This window comes from Mastigoproctus giganteus, chromosome 8 (genome assembly GCF_048544385.1).
Source record: "Mastigoproctus giganteus isolate SK-2022 chromosome 8, ASM4854438v1, whole genome shotgun sequence".
NCBI lineage: Eukaryota > Metazoa > Arthropoda > Arachnida > Uropygi > Thelyphonidae > Mastigoproctus > Mastigoproctus giganteus.
Window position 1 is genome coordinate 171,086,603 of NC_143582.1, and position 19,954 is coordinate 171,106,556.

Below are 19,954 nucleotides of genomic sequence, written 5' to 3' on the forward strand. Positions count from 1 at the left end.
TCGCTAAACTTGCAGTGCTATAATGATTCTTTTTTACACCTAAGCAAAAATGTGTGCTTGTATACTTCATTAAACTAAGTTAATGAAGTAAATATTTAGAAGTAAAATGTTTACTCCTAAGTAACTTCATTACTTAGGAGTAAACATTTTATATTTTGGAACACATCCTCTTGATATATCATTATATGTCTGGTTAAGTCAATCACGATATACTACTTTCAATGTATGAATTAGTTTTCAGGAACATGTGGTGTTCATAAATCAGGAAGTTACTGTATACAAAATTTCTCCTGGACTAATGGATCAATTGTCATTTCTAAAAAGCATGGAATTGTTGTGTCCTTTTACATAGCTAATGTTCACTATTGATGTACGACCCTTAGGAGCTATTCATTTTAATAAATATACAGGTTAGTGCAAAAGCATTCAAAAGTAATTAAATTGGCATCATTTTGGTTATATCTCATATTGTGAATGCCTTCACGAGTTGTCATGGTATTGTTAATACCTTGAATAAGTAACACTTCACTCCACTGATGGAATGAAGTGTTACTTATTCAGATGTAACTGTAGCATGTTAGGTCACTGCTATCACTGTTTTTTTCTGCAAAGAAAAAGGGCCCCAAAACTTCCGAACGTGACAAAGCACACCAGACATTGACCTTTGGACTATCTCTTTCGAATGCTTGAATGGCGTGAGGTTTTTCTGATCCCCATATTCTGCAGTTATGACGATTTACCCTCTCTGATACATAAAACGTTGCTTCATCACTAAATCTCTATCTCCGAAGATAATTTTCATCAGTTTCGATGTTGAAATGTCTTGGGCAAATTGGAAACGGCGGGGTTTATCGTTCGGCTGTAAAGCCTGCACAATCTGCAGTTTGCAGGCATGGAGGTGAAGGCGGTTATGAACAACCCTCCAAACAGTTTGTGGTATACGTAACTGCAAATCAACTCGTCTAGTTGATTTTTGTGGCCTTTGAGAAAATGCTTTGTGGATTCGATCAACATCTTCCTGCGAAATGCTCTGTCTTCCTGCCCCTTTTTGGTGCAGAACACTACCAGTCTCTTGAAATTGCTTTAATCAGCATTGGATAATGTTATCTGAAGGCAGATCTTTTCCATACTGAGTTCTGTAACAACGGTGCGTTGTGATAACGGACTTTGCTTCGAAAAACCGAAGTATGCACATTGCCTTCTCTTGAACAGTTGCCATTTTGAAGTAATGCCGTCAACATCTCCCAGACATCAATGTGGCGAGTACAGCGTTGCCAAATAAAACTTTTTGAGTTATACTTTCATATTCTGTAAGCAGTTTTATTTTGTTTCCTGTTTGAAAATTATAGGCCACAGAAACCCCGACAATAATTTAGAATCACCCTGTATATGCATATGTTGAATTGTAGCAGTTGTATTTCTCATGAACTGTAACATTTATGCTTCAGTTTATTACTTTGTGTTATTTATATACTATCTACCAACATGTATTGTAACAGACTCTTCATCCTTGGGGGGCCGACCGGGCTAGCCGAGTGGGTAAAGTACCTGCCCGGCAACCCAAAGGTCGCGGGTTCGATTCCCGCCTCGGGCTTGGATCAAAGTACTGCAAAAACCTTGGGAGGTGCAATATGGCCACAGAAGCCGATGCGCCAACAACTACCAAATCAAAAAAAAAAAAAAAAAAAAAAATCATCCTTGGGGAATAATTCTTAATTCTAGAGGCCACACGATGGCAGTACCGATTAAAAACAGTGTATAAAATGCACGCACATGGTCATGTAGATGGAAAAGTTGGACAAGTAAAGGACTTATATCCTGCACAAGAAGTGTCATAGTAGGTTTTCACAAAATGTGCATGTCCGTATGCTGTATAGCAGAAAGAATAGAGCACCAATATCAACTGTTAGAAACATTGTATAACAATGGAAGAAAGAAGGTAATACAACCATTCATCTCAAGCCAAGTAGACCACCATTAATGACGTCCAGAGTATGCCAAAAGCTGAAACAGATAATGAGAGAAAACCACAGAGGTACTATTTTTGACTTGAGAAACAGCTGAAAAACTGTGATATACATAATGCTAACAGCCATCAGAAATTAGCAAAAAGGCCTTGTACATCGGGAATAAGCATACTGAAACAAAAATTGTCACTACTGATGAAATGTGAGAGTACAAATTAGAACTTTATTAAAAATATATTCAGTAAAAATAAAATACAATATACAGAAAATTATTAAAAATAGAAATAAAAATATAAACAGATAAATGATAAAAGTGATGAGAACAAAATTCCTATTAAGAAGCATTTGAAGTGATGTACTTGCACATGGAAACTACTGTAAAATTTGGAGAAGTATGGTATTAACAGCAAGTTGTTACAATGGATAAAAGGGTGGTTGAGTGGAAGAAGACAGAGTGGTAATCAATGGACGCTGCTCTTCGTGGTGTAGGGCCCACTGTTGTTTCGTTATTTTGGTTATTTGGTTTTTTTAGGAGCATTAGCAACTAAGGCCATATTGCTCCGGGATATGCGGTGGTAATTCCCTGACCTTTCCGCATCCTCCGTATTTAGTGGTCACGGGCTCGAGCCCTGGTCTAATCAAGAAGCGTGTGCTAAGCACTGCTGCTCCTGCCTACCTGGCTTCGGAGGTGCCCTGTTGTTTTGTATATTTATTAATGATATTGATGATGGTATATCAGGCTTAATGTCGAAATTTGTAGATGATACAAAGGTTGGCAGGGCTGTTAATGACAGTAATGGCAGTGTGCTACTGCAATAGGATCTAGAAAATTTGGGCAGGTAGGGGAGAAAGGGTAACTGAAGTTTAACATTGACAAATGAAAAGTGCATATGGGTAGAAATAACCCCAGAGAAACGTACCAACTGTGTGGTACTACACTTAGGGTGATAGAAAATGAAAAAGATCTGGGAGTAATTGTGCAGTCAGATATGAGGTTTTCTAGGCAATGCAGACAGGCTGCCATAGCAGGTCATGGAGCATTGTCAATGATATACAGGAATTTTGCTAATAGGGCAAGGGAGGTGTTGTCCCTTTGTATAAGGCAATGGTCAGGCCACGCCTTGAGTACTGCATACAGGTCTGGAGGCTTCATTTTAGGAGGGATGTGGAGTTGCTAGAACGAGTACAGAGAAGGGCAACAAGATTGGTGAGGGGAAGGAAGGGGTGGGCTTACCAAGAAAGGCTTAAGTTCTTCAAATTCCAGCATCTGGAGACCAGGCACCTGCAAAGTGATGGGATTGACGTGTATAAGGCCTTGAATGAGTTGTATAGGCTCAATGCTGATGGGATTCTTCTTCTTGCTTAGATTATGAACCTGAGAGGGCATAAATTAAAATTGAGGAAAGACAGTTATAGAATAGATGTGTGGAAATTTGCATTTAGACAGTGGGTAGTTGATTGCTGGAATAAATTTCCTTCTGTCATTGTGGAAGTTGATAGCTTAAATAAATTCAAGGAGGAACTAGACAAACGTTTGGAGGAAATGCATGTGTGAAATGGGTGGTTTTTTTTTTTGCTGACCTGTACAGGCAGCCAGTCATATACCTGCTCAGGCGGCCAGTCATTTCTTAGCTTATCAGATAAGCTGAGAAATGAGCTCACAGAAATGTGAAGTTTTCTATGCAAGAACAACCAGTGTCTTAATTAAAACAAGATTCTCATTTTGATCAAAAATTGACATTGGTCATTCTTGCATTAAGCCAGAGAAATATACAAAATAACAGTGGGCCCAAAACCGAACGCTGGGGAACTCTGCTAATAACATTAATCCACGAAGAGCAGTGTCCATTGATTACCACTCTTTGTCTTCTCACACTCAACCATCCTTTTATCCATTGTAGCAACTTCACCTTAATGCCATACTGCTCCAATTTGTAAAGTAGTCTTCCATGTGCAACAGTATCAAAAGCTTTCCTTTCATGAAATCCAATAATATGATATCAAAATTATTTTTTGCATCCAGTTCCTTTGTGACCACATCATAGTATCTAATCAAATTGGTAAGACAAGACTTTCCCCTAACAAACCCATGCTGTGTCTGAATTGTTATTGCAGTCTTGTCTAGATGATCCTGCAATGCTTCTTTAACCAGTGATTCCATTATTTTCCCCAGAAGAGAAGTTAAACCAACAGGTCTGTAATTACTCATGTTGTCACCTTTTAATCTCCCTTTTGTGAATTGGGGATATATTTGCACATCTCCAGTCCGTGGGGACCTCCCCTGAGTTCAAGGATGAACTTATAATTATGGCTAAGGGTTTGCTTATTTCCTTTGCTATATCCTTTAATATAACTGGAAAAATTCCATCCACCCCAGGTGCCTTTTTTATGTTTAACTTCAACAATTTCTCCTCCACTTTGCTCTCAGTTATTACAAAATCATTTAGCTCCCTGTTAAGAGTTTAATAAGCTTCTGTCCTCCACTTTCCTACAGAATTCCTTATGTGTGAATGTAGATGCAAAATACTCATTCTGTTTGTCAGTTATCTTAGCAGAATCATCAACAGTCAAACCGTTGATGTCGTGTGGACCAACTTGATTCATTCCTTTCTTTCTAGAGTTTATATAAGTAAAGTTTTTCTTTGCATCCTTTGCCAAAGATTTCTCATAATCTGCCTTCATTTGGCTAACCTCCTTGTGACTTTATTACAGACTAGCTTATATCTACCATAGGCTTCTGTGTCTCCTGATAATTTATATGCACCCCCATACATTTTTATTCTCTGGCATGGGTCTCATTAGTTTTTCTGACATCCATATTAGCCTAAACCTTGAACGGTAATTTTTAGTTGGTATGAAGATCTAGAAGCTTCCAAGATTAATTCCTTGAATTTTTCCCATTTAGAATTTGCTGTTTGTTGTTAACATCATCAGTTGGTCCCATATCATATAATCCATATGATATGGCCCTGGGATAATATCTTTCTCAATTTAGGAAATAATAAAGATTAGTAATACAACTTAAAAGTTTGTTAAAAATTAATATAATTAAAGATTTATTTTCAAAGGAAAAAGTTATGCATTTTCAACTAACTCATATTACAGGCGGAGTGTAGAAATACAAGCCTAAACACTATCCTCCTGGATTCATAATGCGAAAATTTATTTTTATTTTGTTACACAGAGCATTAATAAAACTACAATAAATAAATTAGCTTTCGGCTGGGTGGCAGCCTTCATCAGATTAAAATACTTGAATGGCAGTTGGAATAGAGATGCACTGCCAGGATGGTGCGTGAGGCACGTGGTTAATTGTTTGTTGATGTTTGTGGCTGTGACGTATGGTGGTGACGTGGCCAGCGTTTGTCTATGGATAGAATTACTGACTCTGTGATGGGGTTAACTTGACAACCACTGTTCCTGTTCAAAGCGGTGTCCGAGCATTTTATATTTAGCGATTCCAACCAGGTACGCCTCAGGTAATGGTGGGACCTGTCCACAACCACGACATCGCGGTGTGGGTCGATGTCATGGTGGGTTGTCCAGACATGCCCGGCGATAGCTGAGTGTTCTACACCTGCCAAACGGATCGCCCTTTTATGTTCTGAGAGACGTTTCTCGAGTCGACGTCCAGTCTCTCCAAAGTAGCAGCTCGTGCAGTCACGGCAAGAGATGCGATAGACCAAACCACTCTGTAGAAGGGTGGGGACAGGTGTTTTTATGTTGGAAAGGAGAGAACGCAGTTTCTTGCCTGGGAGAATGTGTGCTGGCCAATTTACCAACTTCCAGTCAGCACACGCACGGGGCCACCTCCTCTCAACTGCCCGAACCTTGCTAACTCGCACCTGGACACACTCCAGCTCCGCAGATGAAAGACGCAAAGATATCACCAGAGTCAAAGTAGACCTTACGAGGTGTGGCTACCCCATCGACGTCCTTGACAGGTGTGATCTACAAGCACGCGACAACGTGACGACCAACAGCAACGCCAACAGTGACGAGTCATCCACGAGGGCACTCATCCCATACTACCCCAACCTGTCACAGCAGATCGGTAGAATCCTAAAATCGCATGGGATAAAGTGCATCCAACTCCCAGGCAAGAAACTGCGTTCTCTCCTTTCCAACATAAAAACACCTGTCCCCACCCTTCTACAGAGTAGTTTGGTCTATCGCATCTCTTGCCGTGACTGCATGAGCTGCTACTTTGGAGAGACTGGACGTCGACTCGAGAAACGTCTCTCAGAACATAAAAGGGCGATCCGTTTGGCAGGTGTAGAACACTCAGCTATCGCCGGGCATGTCTGGACAACCCACCACGACATCGACCCACACCGCGATGTCGTGGTTGTGGACAGGTCCCACCATTACCTGAGGCGTACCTGGTTGGAATCGCTAAATATAAAATGCTCGGACACCGCTTTGAACAGGAACAGTGGTTGTCAAGTTAACCCCATCACAGAGTCAGTAATTCTATCCATAGACAAATGCTGGCCACGTCACCACCATACGTCACAGCCACAAACATCAACAAACAATTAACCACGTGCCTCACGCACCATCCTGGCAGTGCATCTCTATTCCAACTGCCATTCAAGTATTTTAATCCGATGAAGGCTGCCACCCAGCCGAAAGCTAATTTATTTATTGTAGTTTTATTAATGCTCTGTGTAACAAAATAAAAATAAATTTTCGCACTATCCTCCTGATCAATAAATTGGTGAAGGTCATTTCCTTGTCAATCACAGTTAGAAATTACCAATGCAGGTGAGACAGGTGCAAAGATAAATGTATTCAATGTCAAAACCGGCTGATGCAGTAGAACTTCACCATAAGATGTTTATGGTGAAGTTCTACTGTATCAGCATATATTTTAAAAAAAAGTCTTATTTATGTGTTGTTCTGTATAGATGATTTGTGTTGTGACATGATCCAGTGAAGTGCAACGACTTCAAATATTTAATACTTTCATTCACAACAGAAGCTAATGATTTGTGCATAAATTTGGCAAATTGCAGACTTAATTTGGCAGCCAGTTGACTTTCCATTTTGTATTACTAAGAGTGCACATTTCCTTATGGTATACAAAAGTAGTTAGCCCTAAACAGAATTCATAGGTAGTAAGCTGTCCAGCTGCGTTATCAACAGCATTAAGTTAAATATTATTTAACTTTAACTTAAATATAATCATATTTGTAGAACCAGTTGTTTTAGCCAAATTGGTTTTCCAAAAAAAAAAAAAAAAAAAAAAAAAAAAAAGTTCTCAAAATTGATTTTGCAAAAAAAAAAAAAAAACACCCAACAGTTTTCAGTACTTATCAGTATCATCAAATGTAAAGAAATAGATATTTTGCCGATCAATTATGTTAATTTTAATTTGAGAATCTACCAGACACGATTATAAAAGAAGAAAGAATTGATGTCTGGTGGTCCCTGCTTGGGGAACTGATAAGTGCACTAGGAAGTGTGTGAAATATAACAAGTTATCCCATGTCACTCTTGGAATTTTATTAATTCCTCATATAGGCACCTCCATAGCCAGGTGGGCAGGAGCAGCAGTGCATAGCACACACTTCTTGATTAGACTGGGGTTAGAGCCCATGACTACCAAATACGGAGGATGCGGAAAGGTCAGGGAATGACCACTGCATATCCCTGGAGCAATATGGCCTTAGTTGCTAATGCTCCTAATAACCAAATAACAACAACAACAATTCCTCATAGTAGTGCTGATTGTTAGAATATTCAACCAGGAAAAGAAAAAACCGAATTCAGATCTTTTTCTTGTGCAGTTTTGGAAATGCTGTTGACAGCCACGTCTGAACAGCAGTACCATTGTTATAAGCAAAACTAGAAAACTTCAAAAATTGCATTTCTGAAGATATGCAAAGTCTGCCACAGTATCTTGTTGCTCATAATTGCTGTCTATAGACGATCCAAGCAGAAATCTACATATAAAAAATGTTAGGTAAGCTTTACAAGTACAGTCAGTCCTCGTATAACACGTGTTTACATTACACTAATTCGATCACACACGATTTATAAATAGGGGAACGATATTGTATATAACATGAACTGAATTCGCTTATGCACGATTCGCCTTTGTGTTTACAAGAAATAGCAGTCGAACGTGGAATAACCCGAACTGAACGCAACACGTTAGGAATGAAGAGAAGATTCTGAAAATGTATTTATGTTTTTTATATCAGTGAATGTTTTTTATAACGTAAAAACCCACACAATTTTATCTATTGGTATTATCGCAAATGCAATTAAATCGAGTTTCCTACCAGTTTATAACGGATTCCACTAGCAGAAACGCAACTGGAAATTGTTTTTATTGTTTTTATTGTTTTATGGTAGTAACCCCCCAGAAATGTGCTTTAGTAAAATGTGAGCTAGTGAGGTCTCTGCCTTTATAGTGTCTCTGCCTTTATAGTATTGTTTATTCAGTTGCTACATATGTGCAGCTTTGTATATGCATATCAAGCGTGCCTCCTCATTTTGTAATTGTGCTTTATTCCCTGAAAATGAGTAAAATACATAAAAGGTGTGAAAAGGAAGTGTCCTGATGAAGACACTACAGATTCAGAGAGAAAAAGAAAAGCAATATTGATAGACAGAGGCGGACTAGGTCAAAAATCCTTACCTGGGAAAATTTGTAGCGGCTTCATACTAGCATTTATGGCCAAAATTACACCAGCCTCCATCGTGTTGTGGCCTCCGGCCCACCGGGGTTTCCCCAGTAAGGCTTATGGCCAGTCCACCTCTGTCGATAGAGAAAAAATATGAAATAACGAAACACTTTGAGCGAAATGAAAGACCATGTGATATTGCACGTGCAATAGGCTTTAATGAGGCAATGCCGAGAATTAGAAAGAATGCAGAGAAAATAAAAACAACTTCCATAGCTGGAACAACTCAAATTGTAACAAAATCCATTAAATCAAGACACAAAGAATTGGAAGAGATGGAACGTCTATTTGGATAGAAGATCAAAGAAGTTTGCATACATAGAAGCAAAAGCATTAGCAATATTTTATTATGGAATAGTTGTAATAAAATACTTAAGTATTTTAATATGATTATTTATTGTGTTTGATAATGTTTTGGTTACAAATGTGTGTTCAATCTTGGGTGGTCGGCACCTAACCCTATTTTTCCCACAGGGCCTGTTATTTATATTGCACGATTTTGCGTTGCACGAGAGTTTTAGGAACACAACTATCATGCTATATGAGGACTGACTGTATACTGTTCTGGGTAAGCAATTCCATTGCTGTATTTTAATATGAAATATGCTCTTGTTTTTTGCTCAGTTTTTGTTAGTGAAGTTTATCTTAATTTGTAGTGCATTTTTATGATCTCCTTAAAAACCTGCTTTTTCCAAAAATTCTGTTTTAATTCTGTTTTTTTTGTTTCTTTTTAGCTAAAAATCCTGTTTTATCCCCATTTTCAAAAAACTATAGATCAGGTATTTGTTGAATACCTAATCTCTAGCTTTTTGATAATTGAAAGTGGTACTGTAGCTATGCATATACATATCTGTTAATACACTCATGAGCCAAAACATTATGCCCACCTACCTAATAGTATGTTGGGCCACTTTCACCATGATAACTGCTTGCATTGGCGCCTCCGTAGCCAGGTGGGAAGGAGCAGCAGTGTGTAGCACACGCTTCTTGATTAGACCAGGTGGGAAGGAGCAGCAGTGCGTAGCACATGCTTCTTGATTAGACCGGGGTTCGAGCCCGTCACCACCAAATACGGAGTATGCGGAAAGGTCAAGGAATGACCACCGCATATCCCGGAGCAATATGGCCTTAGTTGCTAATGCTCCTAAAAACCAAATAATAACAAGCTTCTTGATTAGACCGGGGTTCGAGCCCGTCACCACCAAATACGGAGGATGCGGAAAGGTCAGGGAATGACCACCGCATATCCCGGAGCAATATGGCCTTAGTTGCTAATGCTCCAAAAAAACAACTACTGCTTGCACCTGGTGTGGCATTGATTCCATCAGACAACAGAAGGTATCTTCAGGTATCCTGGGCCAAGATATGACCAAAAAATATTTGGTCATATTTTGGCCCAGGATACTGCCCACTTTTTGCCATGATAATTACTTGCACCTGATGTGGCATCTATTCCATGAGATGGAGTCTAGGACAACCAACAGATCCAGCATGTGCCAACCACCATTCACCTGGATGGTCAGCCAGTATTGGTCATGTTGCTGCATTTTGGGGTGTCCCTCTTTGGACCATTCCCACCATACCTTCACTATGACTGCTCTTGAACAACGAACAATGCCTGTGGTTGCTAAGGTGCTAATCACCCCCACCTTCCTAGCATCATAAATCTTCACTGTTTAAACTTTGTTGAGTCCTTCCCTTTCCCCATTTCACAGCTTCATATTGATGAATTGACAAACACTACCCAGCATATACATTGCTGTATATGCTGCACTGATCAGTGACCTCCTACATGCTGTGGGAGGTATCCATGCATGGAGATGGATAGTCATATAATGTTTGAGACATGAGTGTATATCTCCATTGAATGCCTTTTGAAACTGCCATATGTTTGTTTAGTTTTTTGCTTATGATGTTCATATGATGACATCTGATGTTAATAACAAGGCTTTTATTATTACAAATAGCTCTGGGAAATCTTGTCTCTTTTAGGAAAAAGTTCCAAAGTTTTCAGGACAGAAAATTAAAAATAAATAAAGAAGATATTACTGTTTTAAAAAGAGCAAGAAAGGATGGAAATCTACATGAAGTCATGCTGGACAGGTAAGTTTATTTGATATTGTGCAAGAAATGCATTCCTAAGTATAGAAATTGTTGAATGCAATATTTGAAGTTAAAAATGATTTCTTTCACAAGTTAAAAATGGCAATATGTTGTTATCTGCTGTTTATATTTGATTTGTTATGTTATGTTAACGTAGTTGTTCAGCTGTATTATAATATGAAATTAATATTAGTATTAGTAGTAGCAAATGATGTAAGACAGCAGGCTTATACAGCATCAGCAAAAAAAACCCCTTCCCTCATTACCTCTCTGTCTCCAAAAATGTCCTCTAACTGCAAAAAAGGCTCTTCCTTGAATTTATTTTTTTGCAGTTAGAGGACATTTTTGTTCCCCTCACCAATTTCATTTCCCTTCTCTGTACCCATTCCTGCATTGGCCTAACAATTGCTGGATACAATGGGACAATCACCTTGTATTCCTGCCAGCAAAATTCCCATTTATCATTGACAAACCCCTGTGAGCTGTCTCAACCACCAGTCTGCATTGCTCAGAGAGCTTCATGCTTGATTGCAACCTCCCCCCAGTCTTTTTCATTTCCCACTTCCCTGAGTATGGTGCCACATAGTTGGTACATTAATCTGGAATTATGGCTCTCCTTATAAGTTGTTGTTATTTGGTTTTTAGGAGAATTAGCAACTAAGGCCATATTGCTCTGGGGATATGCGGTGGTCATTCCCTGACCTTTCCGCATCCTCCGTATTTGGTGGCTCACCGGCTCGAACCCTGGTCTAATCAGGGAGCGTGTGCTATGCACTGCTGATCCTGCCCACCTGGCTATGGAGGCGCCTCCATATGAAGTACTTCTTATTTATTTATATTAAACTACAATCACTACTTTTCACTCCATCTACCTATTTATCAAAATCTTGTTGCAGTAGCATACCCTGATTATAGTGATTATCTACACTATCCTCTTCATATCATCTGCAACTTAGACATTAACCTGATAATGCCTTCATGAATATCACTATTATGAATACCTATTAAATAAGTAGACCAAATGTGCAGCCACTATACACCTGTGAAACAAAGGCACAGCAGTTGACCTTAAACCTTCAGTCTGTTAAGACTTAAGGTTTATGTTCCAACACACTCATTCACACTTTGCAGTGAAACAGGTTTTCATTACCTTGCATTTTTGCAGTTTTCCCGAAAAATAACAGATAAAAGAATCAACCTCAAATTTTTAACGAAACTTGTTTTTTACGTCAAATTTATGGGGAAGATATTATGTCAAGAGTTTGTGTGTTTCAATGCATTAGCATAAAAGACTCTTAGAAGGAAGGGAGAATATGGAAGATGATGAATGACCAGATGATCCAGTATCTATGAAAACTGATGAAAGTGTGGACCAGGTAAAGACAGTGAGGTTTATCAACGTTTAAGCATTAGACTGATTGCATCAGAGCTCAGTATGGACAAAGAAACAGTTGGAAAAAATTTAACTGACAATTTAGGTATGGGAAAAGTGTCAAGGTGGTGCCAAAAATTTTGAATGAAGATCAAAGAATGAGAAGACACCATTTGTGAAGATGTTTAAAAAAAAAAAAAATTGAAGATCCAGACTTTCTGAATAAGGCAACTCCGTAGCCAGGTGGGCAGGAGCAGCAGTGCGTAGCACACGCTTCTTGATTAGACCAGGGTTCGAGCCTGTGAGCCACCAAATACAGAGGATGCGGAAAGGTCAGGGAATTGACCACCGCATATCCCCGGAGCAATATGGCCTTAGTTGCTAATGCTCCTAAAAACCAAATAACAACAACTTTCTGAATACTGTAATTACTTGCGATGAAATTTATCTATTCCAGTATGAACCATCAACAAAAAGACATTCATTGCAATGGAAGACAAAACAGTCCCCCCCCCCCCCTTTACCAAAAAAAGCAAGAATGTTAAAATCAAACATGAAAACAGTGCTTCTTGTTTGTTTATTTGTTTGGCTAATGGAGGTGCCGCTTCTTGTTTTCAATATTAAAGGAATTATTATGGCTGAATACATCCATCAAACATATACTATATTGAAATTCGATAAATCAGATAAATTTCATCGAAAGTAATTACAGTATTCAGAAAGTTGTTGTTATTTGGATTTTAGGAGCATTAGCATCTAAGGCCATATTGCTCTGGGGATATGCGGTGGTCATTCCCTGACCTTTCCACATCCTCTGTATTTGGTGGCGCATGGGCTCGAACCCCGGTCTAATCAAGAAGCGTGCGCTACGCACTGCTGCTCCTGCCCACCTGGCTATGGAGGCGCCACTTCTTGTTTTCAATATTAAAGGAATTATTATGGCTGAATGCAGTGCACAAAATCAGACTGTCCATTAAACATACTATACTGAAATCCTGACAAGGCTGCATGACAAAATTCAGATCCGAATTGTGGTTTTATGCACCATTCTTAGAAAATGCTCCAGCACATAACATGCTCTGTTTGCCAGTTTCTGGCCAAAAAACAAATTCTTGTGAGTGAATATGCAAGCTACTCACTAGATATAGCCCCTTGCTACTTTTTTCTCTTTCCTAAACTGAAAAGTGCAGTGTAAGGGAACCCATTTTTTTAGTCCACTGAAGATATTCAGAAAAAAAAAAAAAAAAAACAAGTGTTAAAAGGACTTCCAGAGACGACTTCCAGAAATGTTTCTGTGCTTGGAAGAAACATATGGAATAGAGTGTGCAAGCTCAAGGCAATTATTTTGAAGGGGATAACTTGTAAAGTATGAAATATTTATTATAATCATTTTATTGCAACAGTCTGGTTATTTAATAACCACACCTTGTAGATAAACATATTTTATAGACATGATATTCTATAGTATGAACCAGAGCCATAATGCTTAATACATTCCAAGTTGATATCAATATTTGTAAAAGAATAAGAGAAGCTTACCTCATTATGATATGTAGAACACTTCCGGAAGTATTCTACGTATCATATTGAGGTAAACTTCTCTTATTCTTTTACAGACATGATATTCTAACACTCAATGAACACTCAATTTGAATGAAATGAAGGGAAACAGCTGCATTTCGTTTAAATTGAGTGTTCGTCCAAATTTTAATCATGATTTTAATCTTTTTAGTAGTGATTTTAATTATTTATTCTCGGAAGCGGTTTAAATTATTTATTCTGACACAATGTCTTCTCACACTCATGGTCTTGCTGCGGTGGTTTGATGTGTTTTGGGGTCGGGTTGGGGCTCTCGGCTTTCGATTCCGTTGCACGTCAAATTTGGTTGTATTTCTGTGAGTGAGGGAATTCATTTTTTTCATCTTATTTTATTCATTACATTTGGAGAGAATTGACTGGAAGCATTCCATGAAAAAGATTGAAGTAATCTCATACTTTTTTTTTTTTTTTAATAGGACTAGTTAATATAGGTATATTAACTAGTCTCTAATTATATTTCATTAACAACACTTGCCTGTAAGAGATCATCCCTTAAGCTCCTGCCAGAGGGCTGCAAATTTGAAAAAGTAATTAATCGTTTTTTAGTGACAACGTGTGGCATGGTAAATTTTTTTTTCTCCACCTTTTTATTAACAATTGGTAAATTAATATGTGATTATCTATTGGAATAATTGCTTATTATATAAATTCAAAGATAATTTAAAAGGTAACGTAGATGCCACAGTTGCCTGTCCATAAGACCCATGAAAATTCATTTCAAATTGGTATTTAGCTTTTATTTGATAAACAACAAGGGTATATATACAGAACACTATTGAAACATTATAGACTGCATATATTATAGTGAAATAGGGTGGCATCCTGATAAGATACTGTTTGACATATATCAGCCAGTTACCTATACGTATAAGATTATATTAAAGAAAAAGATTAAATAAGATAATAGATGATTATATATTTGTATACATGCAACTATTTACTGATCCATATATCTACAGTGTCCAGGGCTGTTACTAGTACAGATGGGAAATCACACTCCAGATAACCTGAGCTGTAACTTTATATTCTTCATTTACATGCTATTAATTTTCTTTCAACTAATTCTTTCTGGGCTGTTAGATTATACAAGTGCATGAGTGTTTATTTCTATCCTAATTCCTTACCTAATTTTGCTTTCTTTTAGCTAAACTGCTATACTGTTGCCCGTGACCACAACACGCACACAAAATGAGTGTATGTACATACACTGGTGTGCAAAGCTTAAGGACCAGTCAGGTTTTAACCTGTAACTTCTCATAGGAGTGGCCTGGATATGGGAAAAGCATACCAAAGGAACCTTGTGAGGTACAGAAATGATGAAGGAAACAACATGACACACCAACGGAAACAAAACGGTACAGAGGGACTTTATTCAAAAATGGCAACATAGCACTGGCTGCCATGATACAGATGCATCCTGCCAAAGATGGAACAAAAGGAAGAGGTGGTCCTCAGCAAGGGATATGGTCACCCCTAATGTCGATTCAGGCTTTGCACCGCCTGTCCATACTTAGAACAGTGTTGTTAATAGGTTCTTGCAGTAACATCGTCCATTCCTCTGTCAGCGCCATCTTTAGCTGGTGAACATTTTCTGGTGGGTGTGGATGTGCCACTAGGCATCTCCCCAGAGCATCCCATATGTGTTCGATGGGATTTAGATCGGGGGAAAATGGGCAGGCCAATCCATATGAACAATGTCCTCACTATCCAAAAGCATATCAACAGCTGCAGTGTGATGGGGTGTGGTGTTATCATCCATAAACAACCTCGGAACAGTAGAGTGCACCAGTTACAGTACCGCCTTCCAGTATCTGGAGTTGTGTACGTCCATCCAAGATAACACCTCGACTGCCATATCGATCCCTTTCAGTGATGTTTGCAGGGTGATACCGTGTGCCAACCTCTCGCCAGATTAGCTGACATCCAGAATCGTTGCTGAGACTGAATCTAATCTCATCAGTAAAGAGTACCTTACCCCATTGTGCTGCTGTCCAGTTCTTATGTTCCATGCACCACTGTAAACAGTGTTGCTGATGGGCAGGTGTTAAAGGGACACAGTGTACTGGCCGTCGAGCAAACAGTGCACCTTTGTGGAGTCACCTGGCCACAGTAAACCGCGATATCCTCCGTCCTATGCAGCTGGTTTGCAATGGATCCCACTGTTTGTCTGTCCCTCTTGGCCTGTAGGAGTATATCATCATTGGGCATTGTTTTTCGTGGATGACCACCACTGGTCCTTCGAACAGCTGTACCTGTCATTCTGAAGGTCGACCATGCATGTGAGATTATGCTATGGGCGATACCGAACTCTGCAGCCACACTCCTCACGCTTCGGCCTTCCTTGAGCTTCCAAATTATTCGACCCAGGGTATCATCCAGATGTTGTCTACTGGCCATTTTGTTGTCTTTAGCACTGTATGAAACCAATCGAACATCTGTAACAATCGTGCTCACCATTCGGTAATTTGCACATAACTGCTGCTTTTATCTATTTATGCAAGTCCTCTCAACACTTCAAATTTTTGCATGTGCACCAGCTTTCTACTGAATGGCCACAGTTATGCAAATTGCCACAGGCTGTTTCATTTGATTTTGTGGTTGTAACCTTTAGAAATAGTGTTGGTCCTTAAGTTTTGCACACCGGTGTATATCTATATATTTATGCCAACTTGCTTCTGTATTATTTTCATGAAATGGCTTCTGAGAGAAGCACATTCTGCAAAATTCTGCACATATGCAATGTTCCGCAGTGACATCTTTTGATGCATTTGATTTCAGGAAAACCAAACACATCGATGGATACCACATATTTTGGTAAATAGAGTGTATGCTGTTAAGATTGATACAGAGAGTATTTACACAGAGAGTGGTAATCGATGGACACAGCTCTTCGTGGACTAATGTTATTAGTGGTGTCCTCCAGGGTTCAGTGTTGGACCCATTGTTGTTTTGTATATTTATCAATGATTTTGATGAAGGTATATCAGGCTTAGTGTCGAAGTTTGCAGATGATGCAAAGTTGGCAGGGTTGTTAATGGCAGTGTGCTACTGCAACAGGATCTAGAAAATTTGGGAAGATGGGCTGAGAAGTGGCAAATATTGACATCGATATTGATAAATGCAAAGTATTGCATATGGGTAGCAGTAACCCCGGAGTAACATACCAACTGGGTGGTGTCACACTCAGGGTAGTGGAGAATGAAAGAGACTATGGAATAATTGTGCAGTCAGCTATGAAGATTTCTGAACAGTGCAGACAGGCTGCCAGAGTAGGTCATGGGGTTTTGTCAACGATATACAGGAATTTTGCAAGCAGAGATATGAAAGTGATTATTTCCTTGTATAAGGCAATGGTCAGGCCACACCTTGAGTATTATGTACAGGTCTGGAAGCCTAATTTTAGGAAGGATGTAGAGTTGCTAGAACAAGTATAGAGAAGGGCAACAAGACTGGTGAGGGGAACAGAGGGGTGCTCTTATGAAGAAAGGCTTAATTTCTGCAAATTGCAGCATCTGGAGACTAGGCACCTGCGAGGTGATCTGATTGAGGTGTATAAGGCTTTGAATGGATTGAGCAGGCTCAATGCTGATAGGATTCCTCCTCTTGCTCAGATTACAAACCTGGGGAGGGGGCATAAACTGAAATTGCAGAAAGACAGTTGTCGAATAGATGTGCAGAAATTTGCCTTTAGCCAGCGGGTAGTTGATTGCTGGAATAAATTTCCATCTGTTGTTGTGGAAGTTAATAGCTTAAATAAATTCAAGGCAGAATTAGACAAGCATTTAAAATGAATGGATGGATGAAATGGGAAGGTGGGTGTTTTTTTTTTTTTTTTTTTGCTGATAATGTATAAGCTTGCTTTCTTGCATCGTATGCCTCTACTAGTGTTAATGCTAAAAGATTGGTTGTTTTTGGAGAGACTTCTGGACAATTAAAAATATTTGTATAAAAGTGCAATGAGCACAAGCATGCATATTTTCAAATAAAATTTTGCAACAATACAGTTCGTAATTTTATATTATATATTTTTAAAATTAGATTTAAACAACACATTTTTGCATCTGTAACTTTTTTTTTTTTTTTTTTTATAGGAGATCGAAAATGAAGTCTGATAAATTTTGCAAGTGATTGCTAATTCTTCAAAGTTTTGTAAGTATTTGTGTATTCATATTTAATTTTTCTCCCTCTCAACTTTGATGTAAGGATCACTTAAAAACATTAGGTCTTCAACTTGCAATAAAAGTTTAGGGATACTGCCTGTGTCTGTCTACTATTCCACTGGCTTGCATTTTTTTTTTTTTTTTTTTTTTAGAATAACTTCATTTGTGGTTTGGAGTAAACTTTTTCCCAGCACAGAACTATATTTAAAGATAAATTATTGTAAAAAAGAAGTGGTAACTGATCCCATACACCTTGATAATAGACTGATCCTTGATAATAGACTGATCATGTCCTAGACTGGTCTTTTTGTAATTTTAACAGTGATAGATGTTTTGTAGTGAGGATTGTAATCATATGCTGCATCCAGAAATGATATCCATTAGTGCTTATTGTGCAGGGAACTTTTTGTGGATAGCCACGGAATTTTGTGTATATACACCAGTGAGCCAAAACGTTATGACCACCTACTTAATATGATGTTGGTCCTCAACGTGCAGCCAAAACAGCTCGTACTCGCCGAGGCATGGACACTACAAAATTTATAAATGTGTTTTGTGGTATCTGGAACCAACACGTAACCAGCAGATCATTTAATTCCTGTAAGGTCTGTGGTTGAGATGTCACAAATTGGAGTTGCTGTTCCAACACAAATCACAGATGCTCGCTGGGATTGATATCTGGGGAATTTCGAGGCTAGGGCAATACCTGGAAGTCTTCCTCATGTTCCACGAAACAGTTTCGAATAATACGGGCGGTGTGGCATGGCACATTATCCTGCCGAAAGACGGCACTGCCAGAGGGGAAGACCATTGCCATGAAAGGGTGTACCTGGTCAGCAATGATGTTTAGGTAGGTGGTAGATGTCAGAGTGCCCAGCACATGGATGAATGGACCCAGGGTATGCCAGCAGAACATCGCTAAAAAACTTAACACCGCTGCCACCAGCTTGTTTTTGTTCCATGGTGCACCCAGGCACCATCACTTCCCCAGGTAAACAACGCACATGTACCCAGCCATCCACTTGGTGCAACAGGAAACGTGATTCATCGGACCAGACGACTCTCTTCCAATCACTCAAGGTCCAGTTTCGATGCTCGCGTGCCTATTGTAGGCACCGGCGCTAGTGAACTGTGGTTAGCATGGGCACTTGGAGCGGTCTGTGGCTATGCAGCCCCATATTTCAGCAGGGTTTGATGTACTGTGTGTTGTGACACATTACTCCCATCGCCAGCATTCCAATTATTGGCGAGTTGCACCACAGTCACCCTTCTGTTGCCACGTACCATCTGGGAGAGCCTTCGCTCACCTCGAGCATCGATGAGCTGTGGTCATCCAACACCTCGCCGGCAGTTTGTGGGCTTCCCCTCCTCGGATCACTTTCGGTAGGTTCTAACCACAAAATTTCTAAATGTGTTTTGTGGCATCTGGAACCAACACGTAACCAGCAGATCATTTAATTCCTGTAAGGTCTGTGTTTGAGATGTCACAAATTGGAGTTGCTGTTCCAACACAAATCACAGATGCTCGCTGGGATTGATATCTGGGGAATTTTGAGGCTAGGGCAATACCTGGAAGTCTTACTCATGTTTCACGAAACAGTTTCGAATAATACGGGCATGTGGCATGGCGCATTATCCTGCCGAAAGACGGCACTGCCAGAGGGGAAGACCATTGCCATGAAAGGGTGTACCTGGTTAGCAATGATGTTACACAGACCACTTGGGGGTCTGTGTTTCTCAACTTGTCTTTCGTCACTAGTACCAGCTTTTCTCGTGGTACTGGCAAGCAACAGGTTGGGAAATGCTGGTGTAGAGTGCAGTTCTACAAGCATCATTGACTGGGAAAACTGCAGTATTCTTGAAATTATAACTGAGTGATGTTATAATAGGTTGTCATTTTTTAAAAATTACATTGAATTTGTAGAAATTTAATTAACACAAATTGCATATACAGTGAATTGGATTTCCATTAGCAACATCTACCTAATACCTTGTGAGGCTACCTTTTTGCCCATAATACACACTGGACTCCACATAGTGTTGCAGGGTGTCCTGTGG

General features: G+C 39.3%; 1 protein-coding gene across 4 annotated transcripts in view; it reads left to right on the top strand.

Annotated features, from left to right (window-relative positions):
* Positions 1–19,954, top strand: part of FRG1 (FSHD region gene 1) — a 164,778-nt gene that overhangs the window by 120,633 nt on the left and 24,191 nt on the right. For all 4 annotated transcript variants that reach the window (XR_016547300.1, XR_016547299.1, XR_016547301.1 and 1 more), the window contains exons 8-9: positions 10,655–10,765; positions 17,828–17,885. Coding sequence is in view for 1 of the 4 variants with exons in the window: in XM_090379898.1 (XP_090236024.1) it covers positions 10,655–10,765; positions 17,828–17,864 (148 nt within the window). In the remaining 3 variants the exon portion in view is untranslated. The remainder of the gene's footprint in view (positions 1–10,654; positions 10,766–17,827; positions 17,886–19,954) is intronic.